Source organism: Garra rufa, chromosome 6, assembly GCF_049309525.1.
Source record: "Garra rufa chromosome 6, GarRuf1.0, whole genome shotgun sequence".
Classification (NCBI taxonomy): domain Eukaryota; kingdom Metazoa; phylum Chordata; class Actinopteri; order Cypriniformes; family Cyprinidae; genus Garra; species Garra rufa.
The window spans coordinates 40,767,029-40,784,401 of NC_133366.1; the positions used below are offsets into that span (position 1 = coordinate 40,767,029).

Consider the following 17,373-nt stretch of genomic DNA (forward strand, 5'->3'; position numbering starts at 1 on the left):
TGAACATACGTAACGTGGGTTTAATATATCATGCAGCCTAGAAAACGATAATTTGCTTCATGTATTCTCGTCCATGGAATGCATCACTTCCATTTTTTTGTCGGTTACTCAACACGGGCAAATTGCAGTCGAGTTTTTTTTTTTTTAAACGAGTACTCAAATTGAATCGAGGAATCGTGACAGCCCTACAATAAACCTATGGAAGAGATATTCAACACCTGATAAATGAAAAATTATTTAGTAGGTTGTAAGCATAAGCGAAGACAGACCTTAGTAAGAAAACTACAACTACATTTTGTGAGAAATTCCTACATATTATTCCCCATGACTGAAATCCTCCAGCAGATTCACAGCAAGAGAGAGACAGAAAGAGAGAGAGACAGACAGATAGATAGGGAGAGAGCACCCTTACATGAACCCTAACCTAAATTTTCATCTGACACAGAAAGAAGAAGGGCGGTGGAGAATTTCAGTTGGGGAGAGGTGAAATTCAGTTATTAAACCCTAGAATGCTTCCATTACCGTCTTCATATACTCACACCATCTCATCAATCTGTTTTATTTACTCCCAGCACAAAAATCAATATATATACGGTTCCCCTCATTTATGTAAACACTTAATAAATACGTTGTTTACGTGTGAATACAACAATGCAGGCAACATATTAAAAACACAGCAAGCTGTTTCTATTTCTGGCACTGCACATGGTGCCCTCTGGCACGGGCATCACTCACTAAAGATCACGCGATTGGGCCTTTCACTACATTACAAACACACACACACACACACACACACACACGCAGACCCACAAACACACACGATTCTTTGTAAGCATCTTCTGTTAAAAGAAACAATAGTGAAGTCTGCCACATGCTCCTCAAAGCACGGATGGAACAACGGTAACTATGGAGAGACGGGTGTCAAAAGGAGAAATATGGGAGGGGGGAAGGGGCGTATGGTGAGGGAAAGATGAAGAGAGAGATTGAGAGATGGAGGAAGGGAAAGGAGAGGTTCCCTAACCTGCATGGAAGACAACCGTGGACTTCTTGCATCCCGGCAGTAGCTGGAGATTGCGGAATAGTCCTTTAGCCGTGAGCTTCACGTGGAAGTTTGAGAGGGAAAGTCTCGGAGACCATAACATGACCTTCAACGTCCAAATGGAGGAGAGTAAATCCTCCACAAAATATATAGGGGAAAAAAAAATCAAGAATTTCGGAAAATCGAAAAAAATGTAAAATGTAAAATAAATAAATATTAAAATAAAATGTCCACTATATAAAACAAAATCTCTGGTTTCTGTCACATTCCAATGCAAAAAGTCCTCTTAAGGTAAGAGGGGAAAGTCCAAATATGAGAAAAAAGAAGAAAAAATTGGGGAACAATTTTTTTTTTTTTGCTATTTCTAAGTGTCCAAATCTCTTCAAAAATGCTAAAAAAATGAAACCACTACAAAAACACCAAACTGACGATGAAGATTGAATTGTGAAAGATGCGTAGCTCGTGGGAACGGCTGCTGTGTTCAGCGGTATCCTTTTGGATGCTGAACTAGCCTGTGTCTCATATATTCTCCTCCTCTCTCTCTCTCTCTCTCTTGCAAATGTGCACACGCTAATCCTTTATGTGTGTTGCACATGCACACACACACACACACACACACACACACACACACACTCGTGCACTCAGAAGGGGGGATGGAGGGAGAGAGGCGATGTAAAAGGGAAGGGGAGGGGGTTTGCACAGAGCGGGGAGTAGGCGGTTTATGAGTAACGTCGTTCTCTCGCTCCCTCTCTCTTGGCTACAGTATGGGTATGATTATGGGAGGAGGATGGAAGATGCTGCGTTTGAAGATTATAGCTGCTCGTTTACAATTACACTGCAAAAATGGTTTTCTTAATCAGTATTTTTGCTTATAAAACATCTAAAACATCCTTGAAATAAAATATGTTTATTTGGAAAGCAAAATTGTTTTTTTTTTCTCTCTCTCTTTCTAATGGTTTTAAATGCAACACAATTTGGTGAGGTTTTTGCTTAACAAACAAACAAACAAAAAAGTAATAACTCAAGATACATTCTCTTAATAAATAAATAAACAAACAAACAAATTAATTAATCTTACTATCTACTTAACCTCTTAAACTCTGCGAAAAAGTGTTTCAAAATGTTGCTGCTTCATTTACATGACCTTCCTCATATAGTATCAGCCCATATATGGTCTCATTTGAAAGCTTAGAGCCTCCTCTTTACGGGGAATACCATAACTTTTAGTTTTATGATTCATAAAGTAGTAAAATTATGCTTAGAATTTATGTTGTTCCACACACAAATTTCCGCCTAACGATTGTGAAGAATTATTACAAAGAATGTGTTTTTCTTATATTTTTCACAAAACAGACAAGTCATATATCACAAGAAAGCTCTCATTCTCAAGAATCTGGCCATGTAAATCATTTTATTGTGTGACAAACACAGATCGAATAATCTTCAATTGAATCGCGATGTCAGAATATAATAAAAATTGTTTCAAAATGTTGCTGCTTCATTTACATGACCTTCCTCATATAGTATCAGCCCATAAATGATCTCATTTGAAAGCTTAGAGCCTCCTCTTTACTAGGAATACCATAACTTTTAGTTTTATGATACATAAAGTAGTAAAATTATGCTTAGAATTTATGTCGTACCACACACAAATTTCCGCCTAACGATTGTGAAGAATTATTACAAAGAATGTGTATTTCTTATATTTTTCTCAAAACAGACAAATCATATATCACAAGAAAGTGCTCATTCTCAAGAATCTGACCATGTAAATCATTTTATTGTGTGACAAACACAGATCAAATAATCTTCAATTGAATCGCGATGTCAGAATATATTTGAAGAATATGATAATAAATTCTATTATTTCCTCCACATACTACTGCTTCAGTTAGCCGCGAATAGCCACAAACTCCATTTTATCTTTTAGATTAGGATCTCTTCTTTCAAACAAGACCATTTTCACGTTTCTGCGTTGCTCCATTGCTGAGAATTCCGTTGTTTTGCCAGATGCGCTCAAGGAAGAACGGGCGCGGCTTTCCAAACGCGCTCTGAACCGCTCAAACAGGTGTGTGTGTGTCTTCGGCTGACTGAGCGCGTGTCAGTAGATCAGATTACAGTCTCCGGCCGCCTGCTGTGATGAGCAGAGGTGTGAACGCGAAGAAGAAGAAGACGCATGGAGAGGTTCCGGGTCACAAAAGATGCTTCGACGGTGCGGGGTGTTGTGGGATATGCAGTTTTTGGACTCTTAAACCGGAGATATGCGTCTCAGAGGAATATAGCGGTCTCCATTATCCAAAATAGACGCTAAATGAATAAATAACGGGCCGTTTCCATGGAGAGCAGAGGATCCGCGGCTCATAAGCGCGTCTATAAGTATTACAGTGCTTCTATTCAGGTTTGTTTTATTCTTATAATTACTTTGAAACGTAAAGGACACCAAAACAATCTGCTAAGCTATGTATTGAGTGTATATTGAATATTGACAGTAAGGTACAGTAGGTGTTTCAGTAAATACACAGGCAAACATAAAAATGAAACATAATTCAGTCAATTATCATGAAAAGTGCTATGGTACATAGTAAAATAGTATTCTAAGGGGTAATGTGCTTTATAAAACCTGTTTTTGCAAAGAAACAGAAGGACACTTTTAGGGGGAAAAAAGTGGGGAAAAAGGGGAAAAGGGGCAATGCGACTCCCTTCGGTTATAATTCAATAACTTTCAATTAGAAACTGTTATATGAATAAATCTTTTTTCTGGTATATCCTGAGACCTAGTGGAATCAAACAAAATAATTTGCAAAGAACTGAGACACCTAAATCCTGAGTTACAGACTTTCAAAAAAAAACTTTTGAAAAAAAAAATCAAAAAGCACCTATGATTTTTTTGTTTTTATTGTAGTTTTTGAAACCTATATAATATTATTTATAAAGAATTACACTGATATTATGTAGTTTAAATGGTTTTCTATACAATGAAACCATTTTTTATTTTATTTCCTCCATTGTATGTGTATAGGGGAACCATTTGAATTTAGGTAGGCCAAATGCAGGCGGAAATCCCCCAAATAGCCGCTGTGCTTAAGGGGTTAATAAAATTATTAGATGACTTTAACAGAATTTCACCAAATAATGAAAGCTAATGGAGTCCAATGTTGGTTCCCATTGACTTTCATTATATGGGCAATAGTAATAAAAATAATAATAATATAAACATTGTATATTTATATAAATACTATAAACATTATAATTTATTAATTTGTTATTATTATTAAATATATTTAGATATGAATTTCAGCAAATAATAATAATAATTATAATAAGAATTATACAAATACTGCATATTTATATAAATACTATAAATATTATCATTTATTATTGTTATTATTATTATTATATTTAAATATATTTAAATAAAAAAATATATTCAAATAATTAAAGCTAATGGAGTTCAATGTTGGTTCCCACTGACTTTTATTAGATTGGCAATAATAATAATAATAATAATAATAATAAAATATAATATTTATATTTTATATTATTTATTAAAATATATAAATATTGTATGTTCATATACTCTAAATATTATTATTATTATAAACAATGCAATAATGATTATCATATTTATATTATTAAAAAAATACAATATTTATAATAATAATAAAAATAATAATAATAAATTATAATATTTTATCTTATCTAAATATATAAATATTGTATGTTTATATAAATACTATAAATGTTATAATTTATTATTATTATTAAATGTATTTAGATAAGAATTTCACTAAATAATGAAAGCTAATGGGCAATAATAATAATAATAATAATAATAACAATAATAAATTATAATATTTATATAAATATACATTATTTATAACAATATTAAATATAATATTTATATTTTATATTATTTATTAAAATATATAATCATTGTATGTTTATATAAATACTATAAATATTAGTATTATTATAAACAATGCAATAATATTAGCATATTTATATTATTTAAATAAATATACAATATTTATAGTAATAATAAAAATAATAATAATAAATTATAATATTTTATTTTATCTAAATATCTAAATATTGTATGTTTATATAAATACTATAAATATTATAATTTATTATTATTATTATTATTATTAAATGTATTTAGATAAGAATTTCACCAAATAATGAAAGCTAATGGGCAATAATAATTATAATAATAATAATAATAATAATGTATATTTGTATAAATACTATAAATTGTATAATTTATTATTAATATTATTATTTTTTAAATATATTTAGATAAGTATTTCACCAAATAATGAAAGTTAATGGAGTCCAATGTTGGTTCCCACTGTCTTTCATTATACAAATAATAATAATAATAATAATAATATTTATATAAATATATAAATATACATTATTTATATAAATGTTATAAATATTATATTTATTATTTATATAAATATATCATATTATTTATATTATCATTTTCTTGTGTACCAAAGTAGAAATAAAGTCATACAGGTTTGAAATGATATGTGGGTGGGAAAATGATGACAGAATTTTCATCTGTTGGTAAAGTATTATTTTAACTAATTAATTTTAGCAAATATTTGAACACTGACATCCTACATTCTCTCAGTTTTTTTTTCTTAATTTTTTTTTATTTTTATATTTCATAGGCATAAAGTCCTTATTAGTCCCTAATCTTGCCTCTTATCCTTCTCTTCCTTTTTATTCTCCTTCTTTTCCTCTTTTTCAGGTGCCTTCTCTCAGACATCTATTTACCATTTATGTATCTTCCAAGCAGCAGGCTTCCTGAATGGATGCCTTTGTTGGATAAAGAAAGAAAGAGAGAGAGAGTCTGAGAGAAACAAGCGCCTCAGAATACTGATGAGTGACATTGTTGAATAGAAAGACGTCAAGCAGCACATGAACGCCTGTATTCTGACACTATTGTGCTTCCTTATTCACCACTAAAGGCCAACAGCTGCATGGCCAGAGCAACATAAATTAGCAACAGTCAAGGGGAGGAGGTGGTGCTTGTGGTTAAAATTCAGTTAAACAGGGTTTCTGCAGATATGAACAAGTGAAATTTAAGACTTTTTAAGACCTTTTTAATACCACCTTATATGAAATTTAAGACCTTAACCTGTAATGGAAATAGATATTATATTACATGCATATGTGATATTTAATGTGTTTAATGTAAAAAGTAAACAAAATTTCATGGCTGTCATAAATTAAATTTATTACTACGATATACAGTGAACTTTCCATATCAGCAGATACTATTCCACACAAAATATCCCCATAAAAGTACCACTAGAAATATCTGATTTAAAAAAAAAAATTCTGAAGCGATTTTTTTTTTTTTACTTTTGAAATGTATGCGTACCTTTGAAATTTATTTTATGAATTTATCAATAAATTCTAAATGGCTGTTAGCAGTGAGATTACATAATTTACACTGCAAAATTAAAAGTGAGATTAATGTTTTAAATACATTTATTGATTTATAAATATATATATATTATAAATGTTATATAAATACTGCGATTCTGTCTGAAGACGCAGAAACTTCCACAGAGGGAGAAAAAAATCTACAGTTGTTAGCAACTGGCCTTAGCCAAGCCCTATATTCAGTTTTTCCAAGCCCAGTTTCGCTAAACTTGCACTTCCTCATAGCTAAAAAGTTAAATCCATTTGACTTCTGCGGTACAATCCGAGAGAGACTCGCGCCAATAACAGAAAGCTGATTGGCTATTGCATGCTGGTCTCATTTGTAGTTTAAATTCAGCAAATTATATTTGGAATAGTGAAATAAAGAACTACAACACCACGGAAACAACAGAAAGAGAATTTAAATGAGCATTAGAGGTAGCGTTACATGGACATCGGAAAAATAAGACCTGTGTAAAATTATTTAAGACCTAGAACAGCGAATTTAAGACTTTTTAAGGCCTAAAATTTTGATTTTTAAATTTTAGACTTTTTAAGACTTTTTAAGACCCCGCGGAAACCCTGGTTAAAGTCAAGTTGTTTGTAAGTAAAACGAGACGGAAAGACCAGAAATACCAAAAAATGTGCACTGGTTGGGTGAACTTGTTGTGAATGTGACTGGAATTTTGGCTTGAGGATGTCTGTGGCATTTGTGCAAAGAAACACTGCAGAGAAATGTCACACATAGTGCTACAAGGTTAAAAAAGGCAATGGGGTTATGTAGTGCACTCTATAATTCTTAATAAAAAGAAGAAGAAATAAATTTCTCCGCTCTCTCATGAAGCTGCCTTTCTTTAGCAGATTCCAATCACACACACACACACACACACACACACACACACACACACACACACACACACACATGTTGGGTTTACATGTTTTATGGGGACATTCCATAGGCGTAATGGTTTTTATACTGTACAAACCGTATTTTCTATTGCCCTACACCTACCCTACACCTAAACCTAGCCCTCACAGGAGATTGTGCACACTTTTACTTCATCAAAAAAACTCATTGTGCATGATTTATAAGCCTGTTTCCTCATGGGGATCTGAGAAATGTCCCTACAAGGTCAAAATCTACTGGTATTCCTATCCTTGTGGGGACATTTGGTCCCCACAACGTGATGAATACCAGGTGCACACATATGAATATAAATACTTTTTTATGTTTTCTTCAGTGAATGTTTCACCCTTTGTAATTGATATGTCTAACTTAGATGTCCTAAGTGTGAAAAGATGGTTTTCCAAATCACAGACACTGTTGTAAATGTTTTAAATATGCAGAATATGCTGGAAAACCAAAGAATACAGGACCTGGAAGTTTTTTTTTTCTCAAGAAGTGTTTGTCAGAACAAACAAGTGAGTCATGAACAACTCATAAAAATAGTTATGGATCATTCAAGTAACATCAACAATGTAAAGGTCACTTACTTTTTCCACAGCACATTGCACATTGTGCATGTCTAAACTAATAGTGGTGATCAGATGACATTTTATGACCAATAATTAATGCTGAAAACTAACCAATTCCAATGGGTTCACATACTTTTGAATTAAACCCATAATTTAACCTACTTCACAAAACACTTCAAGAGGGCTACATACATACCACACCATCAAATGTATTCTGTCCTATTACCTGCTGCTGATGATGAGCGATTGAGTCGTGTGGATCCACTCCGTTGCAAAACATTCTGGTTAGTCTTAGGTGTCACGTGGCTGGTCACAGCTGGGGCCTTCAGCCCTAGTGAAACAGTGCAGAAGAAATCAAACTTCATGGTTACTGACTGTGCAGTGGCGGGTTTTAGTGACTGAGTCAGATGTACTGTAGAGGTTGTAGGTGAATGAGTGTATTTATGGCAATGAGTGGGACAGGGTGGGGCATACTGACAAAAACTTCACAATCATCATTCATCATTCAGTGCAATTAGCAAGGCAATCAGTATTAGCTATAAACAATCAATCACTGCAACACAAAAAGAAAATCATGTCTTTAAGGAATATCTTGTCTTGTTTTGTGCATAATACACAAAAATACATTCAGAAGATGTTTTTTGTTTTTTTTGAAAGAAGTCTCTTATGCTCCCTAGGCTACATTTATTTGATCAAAAAACAAAAAAACATTATATTGTGCAATATTATTACAATTTAAAATATGTATTTTTAGTGTTCGGTGTAACATTACCCTTCAGAAATCATTCTAGTTTGCTGATTTGGTACTGAAGTATTAATTCTTGTGCTTCTTAATATTTTTGTGGAAGCCATGATAGATTTTTCAGGATTCTATTATAAATATAAAGTTGAAAAGAACATAATGTATTTCAAATATAAATCTTTTGAAACATTATAAATGTCTTTACTGTCACTTTTGAGCAATGGGTTACGTGCTTGGTCAATAAAAGTACTTGTTACTTTCAAAAAGATCTTACCGTAATGTACATTAAAGATTCTTGTGGTTATTTTTCTAAATTATTTTCAGAGATTTTTTTGCACTTGTGTTAAAATATTATTTAAATTCCTAAAAAATTATATATATATATATATATATATATATATATTTTAGTATAAATTATTATTTCTACACACACACACACACACACACACACACACACACACACACACACACACACACACACACACACACACACACACACACACACACACACACACACACACACACACACACTACCATTCAAAATTTTTGGAACAGTAAGAGTTTTATTGTTTTTTTAAAGAAATCTCTTCTGTCCACCAAACCTGCATTTTTTGACCTAAAATACAAGACAAACAACATTGTAAAATATTTTTGCTTTTTAAAATAACTGCTTTCTATTTAATTATATATTCAAATGTAATTTATTCCTGAGATCAAAGCTACATTTTCAGCATCATTCCTCCAGTCTTCAGTGTCACATGATCCTTTAGAAATCATTTTAATATGCTGATTTGCTGTTCAAGAAACATTTTTATTATTATTATTATTATACATTTTGAATTATACATTGATGAATACAAAGATCTAAAGATTTATCAGCATTTATCTGAAATAAAAAGCATTTATAATGTTACAAAGGTTTTTATTTCAGATAAATGCTGTTATTCTGTACTTTCTATTCATCAAAGAAACCTGCAAAAATTCTACTCAGCTGTTTTCAACATAATAATAATAAATATTTTTGAGCAGCAAATCAGAATATTAGAATAATTTCTGAAGGTTCATGTGACTGGATTAATGATACTAAAAAGTCAGATTTGAAATCACAGGAAAAAAATTATATTTTAAAATATATTCAAATAGAAAACAGTTGTTTTAAATAGTAAAAATATTTAGAAATTGTACAAAATTGTTTTTGCTATACTTTGGTTAAATGGACAATAAATGCAGACCCGGTGAGCAGAAGAGACACATGACATACTGTAATATATCCAAGATATATTGTCTCAAAAGAATTTTCATACTTTATGGTAATTTTGGCAAATTATGACAATTTTATGGCAATTTTCTTTAAACAATGTTTTGTGCATGATTTGCATGACCTTTCCATATTAGAAGACCTAATCTGATCTATTTGTATCATCTGCTGTTGGCATAACAATACAGTGGAACTATACACAAACTACAAAAACGAACTGAGGGATTTAAAAGATTTAAAACTTATGAAAAAGGGTATATGGTAGTAATCAGATTGTGGTTCTGAACTAAAATGACATCAAAGGAGTGCTAATTGCAGTGTCATTAGCTTAAGACAATCAGAGCTTTCCCACTGATTAATGATTACAGATGTTCTGACGACAGGGGAGCGAGTTTCCCTTTGAGGCTGTTTTGATGTGTAAATAATAAATGATGAGAGACAGATGAATGTGGACAAATATATGAAAGTAAATGTGGGTGTTAAGAAAGAATTAGTGGAAATAGATGTTGCAAAACGTAACATGCATGTTTCTCTCACCTGCTGCTGATTTAGATGGCGTGGAGCTCGCTCTGCTGCGATGACCTGATACAGGTTTGCTAGCTAGAGACTTTCCTTGAATCTGGTTTGCCAGTGATTGTTTGATAGACTTCTCCTCACTCTTTATCCCTTCAGCAGGAACTGATTAAAGAGAAATCATCACATCGCATTATAAAACAATATTGTGTACAATGCAGTAACACATTTTCTTAATTAGTATTTTATCTTGTTTTAAATATCAACACATCCACAAAATGATACATCTTCCCTAAGAAGCACAATTGCATAAGATTTGTACTTGTCTTGTCACATGTCACATTTAAATTCTTTTAAATTTCAATTTCACTTAAATTTACTGATATTTGTTTTTATATTTATGTTAAAATGTCTATATATCACTGAAAAGCATGTCTTAATACCTTAAGCATACCTTAAGCAGTCTTAATAATTTTTTTCTCAGGTAAACAAAATCAAGTAAAATCAAACAAATAAATAAATAAATATTTTCAATGTTAAGTATGTGTATGTAAGCATTTTCTTCTCAGGTAAACAAATCTTATAAAAAAATAATAAGAAATAAATAAAATAAAATAAAATAAATTAAAATTTATTTAAAAGATGCTTGCATTACATATTTTCTCAATTTTGTATATAGGGTAAATTTGATCTGGTTTGATTCTAAATATGTGTATGTAAGCATTTTCTTCTCAGGTCAAAAAAATCTTACAAAAATGTTTAAAAATAAATAAATAAATCAAATAAAATACAAATAAAATATATTAAAAATATATTTAAAATTATTATTATTATTATATTTTTATATATTTAAAATATATCTCCAAGATATATTTTCTTAAAAGCAATTTTAATATTTATGGCAATTTTGCATATAGGGTAAATTTGATCTTGTTTGATTCTAAGTATGTGTATGTAATCATTTTCTTCTCTGGTATTTAAAAAAAAATCTTACATAAAAATGAAAATAAATTAAATAAAATAAAATAAAATAAGAGGAATTTGTGTGGCTATTTTTTGCACTTGTACTATAAAAAGGCACTTTCTTCTCAGGTAAAGTTTTTTTTTAAAGATAAATTTAAAAAAATAAAATAAAATAAAATATCAAAAATTTTGTGGAGAAATTTTTGCACTAGCACTATAATAATTACTCAAACATCTTTTTTTTTTTTTTTTTTTTAAACATTCATAATGTATCTCCAAGATATATTTTCTCAAAAGAAATTTCAATATTTGATGGCAATTTTGCATATAGGGTAAATTTGATCTTGTTTGATTCTAAGCATGTGTAATCATTTTCATCTCTGGAAAAAAAATCTTATAAAACAATAAAATAAAAATAAAAATAAAATAAAATAAAATAAAATATTATTTTAAATGTTATTTTTTGTTATTTTTTTTTAGGTTAAAAAATCTTTAAAAAAATGTAAAAAAAAAAAATAATAATAATAAAATAAAAATAATATAAAATAAAATAAAAATAAGTTTTGTGGTTATTTTTAGTGGTTAATTTCTTGCACATGTGCTATAAATATATTTTAAATCTTTTAAAAACTTTAAATCTTTTAAAATATTTAAAATATGTCTATAATCTTGTTTGTAAGTATGTGTATGTAAGTATGTAATACGTATGTTTTCTTTTATGGTAAAATTAAATAAAATAAAATGATTACTAATTAAAATTAAAGTGTTTTCAAAGAATTTTTAAAGTAAATAAATATTTGAAATAAAATAAAATTGTAAATAAAATAAAATAAATAAAAAATATTAACCATGTGTACTTGCAAAATATACCAACCAAAAACATATTCAAAAAAGACCCAATTTCTTAATTCATCAAATGATTCAATATGTTGATAAAAATGCATTAAGTAAACGACTCATGAAGCTAAACAATTAGTCACAAAGCACAACAACATGATCACCTCATCGGTTAATCACTCAAATAAAAGGCTTTTGTGCCAATATTAATGTGCCATTTTGTTCATTCTTAAGCCAAACACATTCACATGCATTCCTATACTGAAACTAGATCACATTTCTCCAAGTTACCATGACAACTCTTGATTATTCTTGAATTTAAGTTCAGAGTGTGGGACAGCAGGAGAGTGTGGGAATGAGCTAATCATGATTCTGAGGGGGTGTCATGCTAAGGATGTTGTGATTAATGTCGACAACACAAAGCTTTGGAATGGCAGACTGTATCGTACATGACTATTGCTCACAGTCACTGCTAAACTCAGAGCAGATGTGACCTTTGACCTGAGAAAAGGAATGAGGGCAGTTTGAGCTCTGAAGATTGTATCAAGGCTCAGAGAAAAAGTGTGAGAAACACTGTCTCTCAAATGTTCATCGCATAGTAGTTCAGTATTTATTAGGGATGTAACGATATTATCAATATCGTGATACCGCGATAGCAAAACTTTCTCAATATTATCGTGATCACATGACGATATGAAACAATAGGTTTTCTGGGCAAAAAGTGCAGTTTTTAAAATAGATTTAAACTTCTTATTCTAACATAAAAGGTCTTTAAAGTTGTGTTTTGGGCCAATATGCTTTGGCAAAACTAACTAAAACCGAAAGCACTATATGGCTTAATCTCTTCATCAAGTGTGTTTTCGCTGAGCTTTTCACACATTGTTGAGGCGATCAGCTTATGATCTGCTGTTTTCCGCACCTCAGAACGTCTCCGTTCATAGTAAATGAATGCATTGAACTTGTTTATTGCATGTGCTGTGAGTATAGCACACATTTGAGAACACAACGGCCACCAGTTTTGCTTTATTTTCGTGGAAGATGATTACAGCATTTTACTAGATTTGTAGTGAGATGCTTTTTTGTAATCCTGTATACACTGATGCTGGAGTTTAACTTTAAAATAAAAGCTCTACTGCCGTTTCCATCAAAATAAAAGCTTAAAAGTGCAGTATGAATTGCTGGCAGCTAACAATTTAAATGGATAACGTTACTGCAGTCCAAATTCAAAATATCTCTTTCAAGTGTAGAAATTAGGAAATAAGTATTGTAATTTCCCTATAGTGTAAAGCAAAAATAATATGCCTATGAAATATTGTGTGGCAGGGGAAATTGCATGTAATTAATTGAATGTAAAATAAAACAGCATAGTCTTCACTGTAAGAATTAAACATGCTTTGTTTCTTATAAAAACTGCAAAAGTCCCTCCATCAAGAGCAGTGAGTGATTTTGTCTTTGTCTTTCGTGTTTGATTAACATTACGCACAGAGACGGCAGAAGGAATATTACTTGTGGCTGCTTTAAGAGCTGCACGGATCCAATATACTGTTAAACATGTGTTTTCATTCTCAACTGTTTACGTTAATTTGAGTTTTAAGTTGAAGTTTAACATGAATAATCACCAAACGTTGCATTTTGACATATATTTGCATGCATTTGACCGTTCAGGTACGCATCTTAAGCTAAACGTTCACTTTACTTGTCCGTGTTCTGTTCCGTCTATGAGCGCATACACAGAACAGCGCAAATTCTCTTTTGTGCTTTTAGAAACACGACATCAAATAAACATTAATAAATCAAGCACGTCCCATTTTATGCAAGTCATGTTACACGATTTTACTGATTTGCATGTGAAATTGAGCTTTTATAGAGGAGTGAAAGTGCACAAAGGGGCGGAATCGGGAGCAATAATCGTTTTATCTCGATTATTGTTTTTCCGTAGTCGTTTGGAGCGGAAATCAAAATCGAAACTGAATTTGAATTATTTGCACAGCCCTATGTTGAGTCCCCTTTAAAATTCAGGTACAAGTCAATTCACTGACTTTTTTCTGATTTAGGTTTTGTTAGTTAAGAACATGGGTTGAAGCCCTTAATTTTGAATGCTCAAAGTGCATTAGATAGAACAATTTAACTTTAAAATATATATTTTTTAAATTTTTTCGAATTCCTTATTTGTCTTTTTTTTAAATATCGCAATAAATATTGTATTGTGGACCTTATATTGTGATCTTATTGTATGATGAGATTGTTTGATGAAATCCCAGAGCTTTCTGACCCTGCATAGACAGCAATGCAACTGACACATTCAAGGCCCAGAAAGGTACTGAGGACATCATTATTAGACTGACATGGAAGAGAAGAAATTGTTGAATAAAGTTGTTATTTTCATTTTTGTTGCGCACAAAAAGTATTCTCATAGCTTCATAACTTCATGGTTGAACCACTGATGTCACATGGACTATTTTATCGAAGTCCTTACTATCTTTTTCTTACTTCTTACTATCTATTTCTGGGCCTTGATCGTAGTTGTGTTGCTGTTTACGCAAGGTCAGAAAGCTCTTGGATTTAATCAAAAATATCTTAATTTGTGTCCTGAAGATGAACGAAGGTCTTACGGGTTTGGAACGACATGAAGGTAAGTAATTAATGACAGAATTTTCATTTTTGAGTGCACTATCCCTTTAAAATATATATAAAAAAATGTATAATAAAATAAAATATATTTAAATATAAATATATAAAACATTATTTATTTATTTATTTATTTATTTTTTAATATTTAAAAAATATCTTCAAGATATATTTTCTTAAAAGCAATTTAATATTTTATGGCAATTTTGCATATAGGGTAAATTTGATCTTGTTTGATTTCTTAGTATGTATATGTATTGATTTTCTTCTCTGGTATATAAAAAAAATCTTATATAAAAAATAAAAAAATAAAAAATAATAAAATAAGAGGAATTTGTGTGGTTATTTTTTGCACTTATACTATAAAAAAGCACTTTCTTCTCAGGTAAAAAAAATCTTTTAAAAGATAAATTTTAAATAAAATGAAATTAAATGAAATTAAATTAAATTTGTGGAGAAATTTTTGCACTAGCACTATTAAAATCTTTTTCTCCTTTTTTTTAAATATTCAAAATTTATCTCCAAGATATATTTTCTCAAAAGAAATTTCAATATTTGATGGCAATTTTACATATAGGGTAAATTTGATCTTGTTTGATTCTAAGTATATGTATGTAATCATTTTCTTCTCTGGTAAAAAAAATCTTATAAAACAATTAAATAAATAAAAAATAATAAAATAAAATAAAAAAAGAAGAATTTGTGTAGTTATTTTTTGGTAACTTCTTAGGTAAAAAAATCTTTAAAAAATAAATGTAAAAAAAAAATAAAAAAATAAAATAAAAATAACATAAAATAAAATAAGATGGTGACTACAGACACACACCTTTGTTTACAGCAATGTTGTTGCTTTCGCTGATTGTACTTCCTAGTGATGAGGAGCTGGGGCTTGTGGGTAGGCCTTTGACAGGCAGTTTGGAAGAGGCAGCTTTCTGAGGAACTTTACAAGATGGGCTGGAAACAGAAGTGGGGCTGCAGGGTACTGTGCTGCGCATCCTTGGAATACCTGAATGCAAAAGGACAAAATAGTTATATATCAATTCTACTTGCCATCTTCACGTATACTAAAGCATCTTCCAGCTAAACCGTGTTTTCATAGAAGGGTCATTCCATGTCAAAGCACTTTTCAAGTTTTTCTCCATAGTTTGCATGCCTGGAACTCAAGAAGTATGGAACATAGCTTAATGCCCTTTTAGATGTTGGGTTTTAACAAACTGTCCTTTTAGAATCTTTATTTTAAATTCCCTGAGATTTGACTCCAGAAATAGTGACATTTAAATATGGCTCCGGAATTAAATTGTGGTCAAAAACCAAATGTGGGTCAGTTTGCATAAATATATGATACTTCTTGTATTTTAAAGAGGAATGTCTGAAGAACAAATAATGTTGAAACTAGAGATGTATCTTGTTTCTTTCTGTTAAGACAACTGCATTGAACATACCTGTCTGAGTGCCATAAATATTCTATTTCCAAAGTTTGCATGCCTACAACTCAAGAAGTATTAAATATATTGCAATATAATTTTAGATTTTAGTTGTTAATAAACATTTCATTTGGAATCTCTATTTTCAAGGCCCTACATCATTCAGTACCAGAGATATTGAGATCTCAATGAGGCTCCATGTCCAGATTGTTGCATGTTACCCATTTGCAGTGGTCGAAAACCAAATGTTGGTCACTTTGTGTACAGCTAATATTTATTTTATTTAAAAACCAATGTCTGAAGAACAAATAATGTTGAAACTAGAGATGTATCTTGTTTCTTTCTGTTAAGACAAGTGCATTGAACATACCTGTCTGAGTGCCATAAATATTCCATTTCCAAAGTTTGCATGCCTACAACTCAAGAAGTATTAAAGATATTGCAATATGATTTTTGATTTTAGTTGTTAACAAACTTTTCATTTGGAATCTTTATTTTCAAGGCCCTAAATAATTCAGTCCCAGAGATATTGAGATCTCAATGAAGCTCCATGTCCAGATTGTTGAATGTTACTCATTCGCAGTTGTCAAAAACCAAATGTTGGTCACTTTGTATACAGCTGATAATTATTTTTATTTAAAGAACAATGCCTAAAGAAGAAATAATGTTGAAATTAGAATTGTATCTAGTTTCCCTCTATCTGAACCTGAATCTGAATTTCACCTGAATCTCAAGTGAAATTGCCATTTTGACCTCCCTCTACAAAATAGTGGATTACTCAGTAAATATTCACCCATGACATTTAATATTTTGAAATTTGGTTGATTTGACATGGAAAGACCCAGCAGTTCTATTCAGCCAGTTGAACTCTGAACAGTGTGTTAAATTATTTAATACAGACTACAGTTATATGCATAGCATACAAATGTGCATTCAGCCATGCTGATATTGAGCACTTCCATACTGATTCTGTTCAAAAAGTATTCTCATAGCTTCATAAAATTAAAGTTGAACCATTGATGTCTATGCAGGGTCAGAACTTAATTTGTGT

General features: G+C 30.6%; 1 protein-coding gene across 1 annotated transcript in view; it reads right to left on the reverse strand.

Moving 5' to 3' along the window:
* The window catches only part of mtus1b (microtubule associated tumor suppressor 1b), a 74,602-nt gene that overhangs the window by 33,937 nt on the left and 23,292 nt on the right, over positions 1-17,373 (reverse strand). The window contains exons 4-6 of the mRNA XM_073842193.1: positions 15,725-15,904; positions 10,495-10,635; positions 8,184-8,288 (exon numbers count right to left, since the gene is read on the reverse strand). Coding sequence (XP_073698294.1) covers positions 8,184-8,288; positions 10,495-10,635; positions 15,725-15,904 — 426 coding nt within the window. The remainder of the gene's footprint in view (positions 1-8,183; positions 8,289-10,494; positions 10,636-15,724; positions 15,905-17,373) is intronic.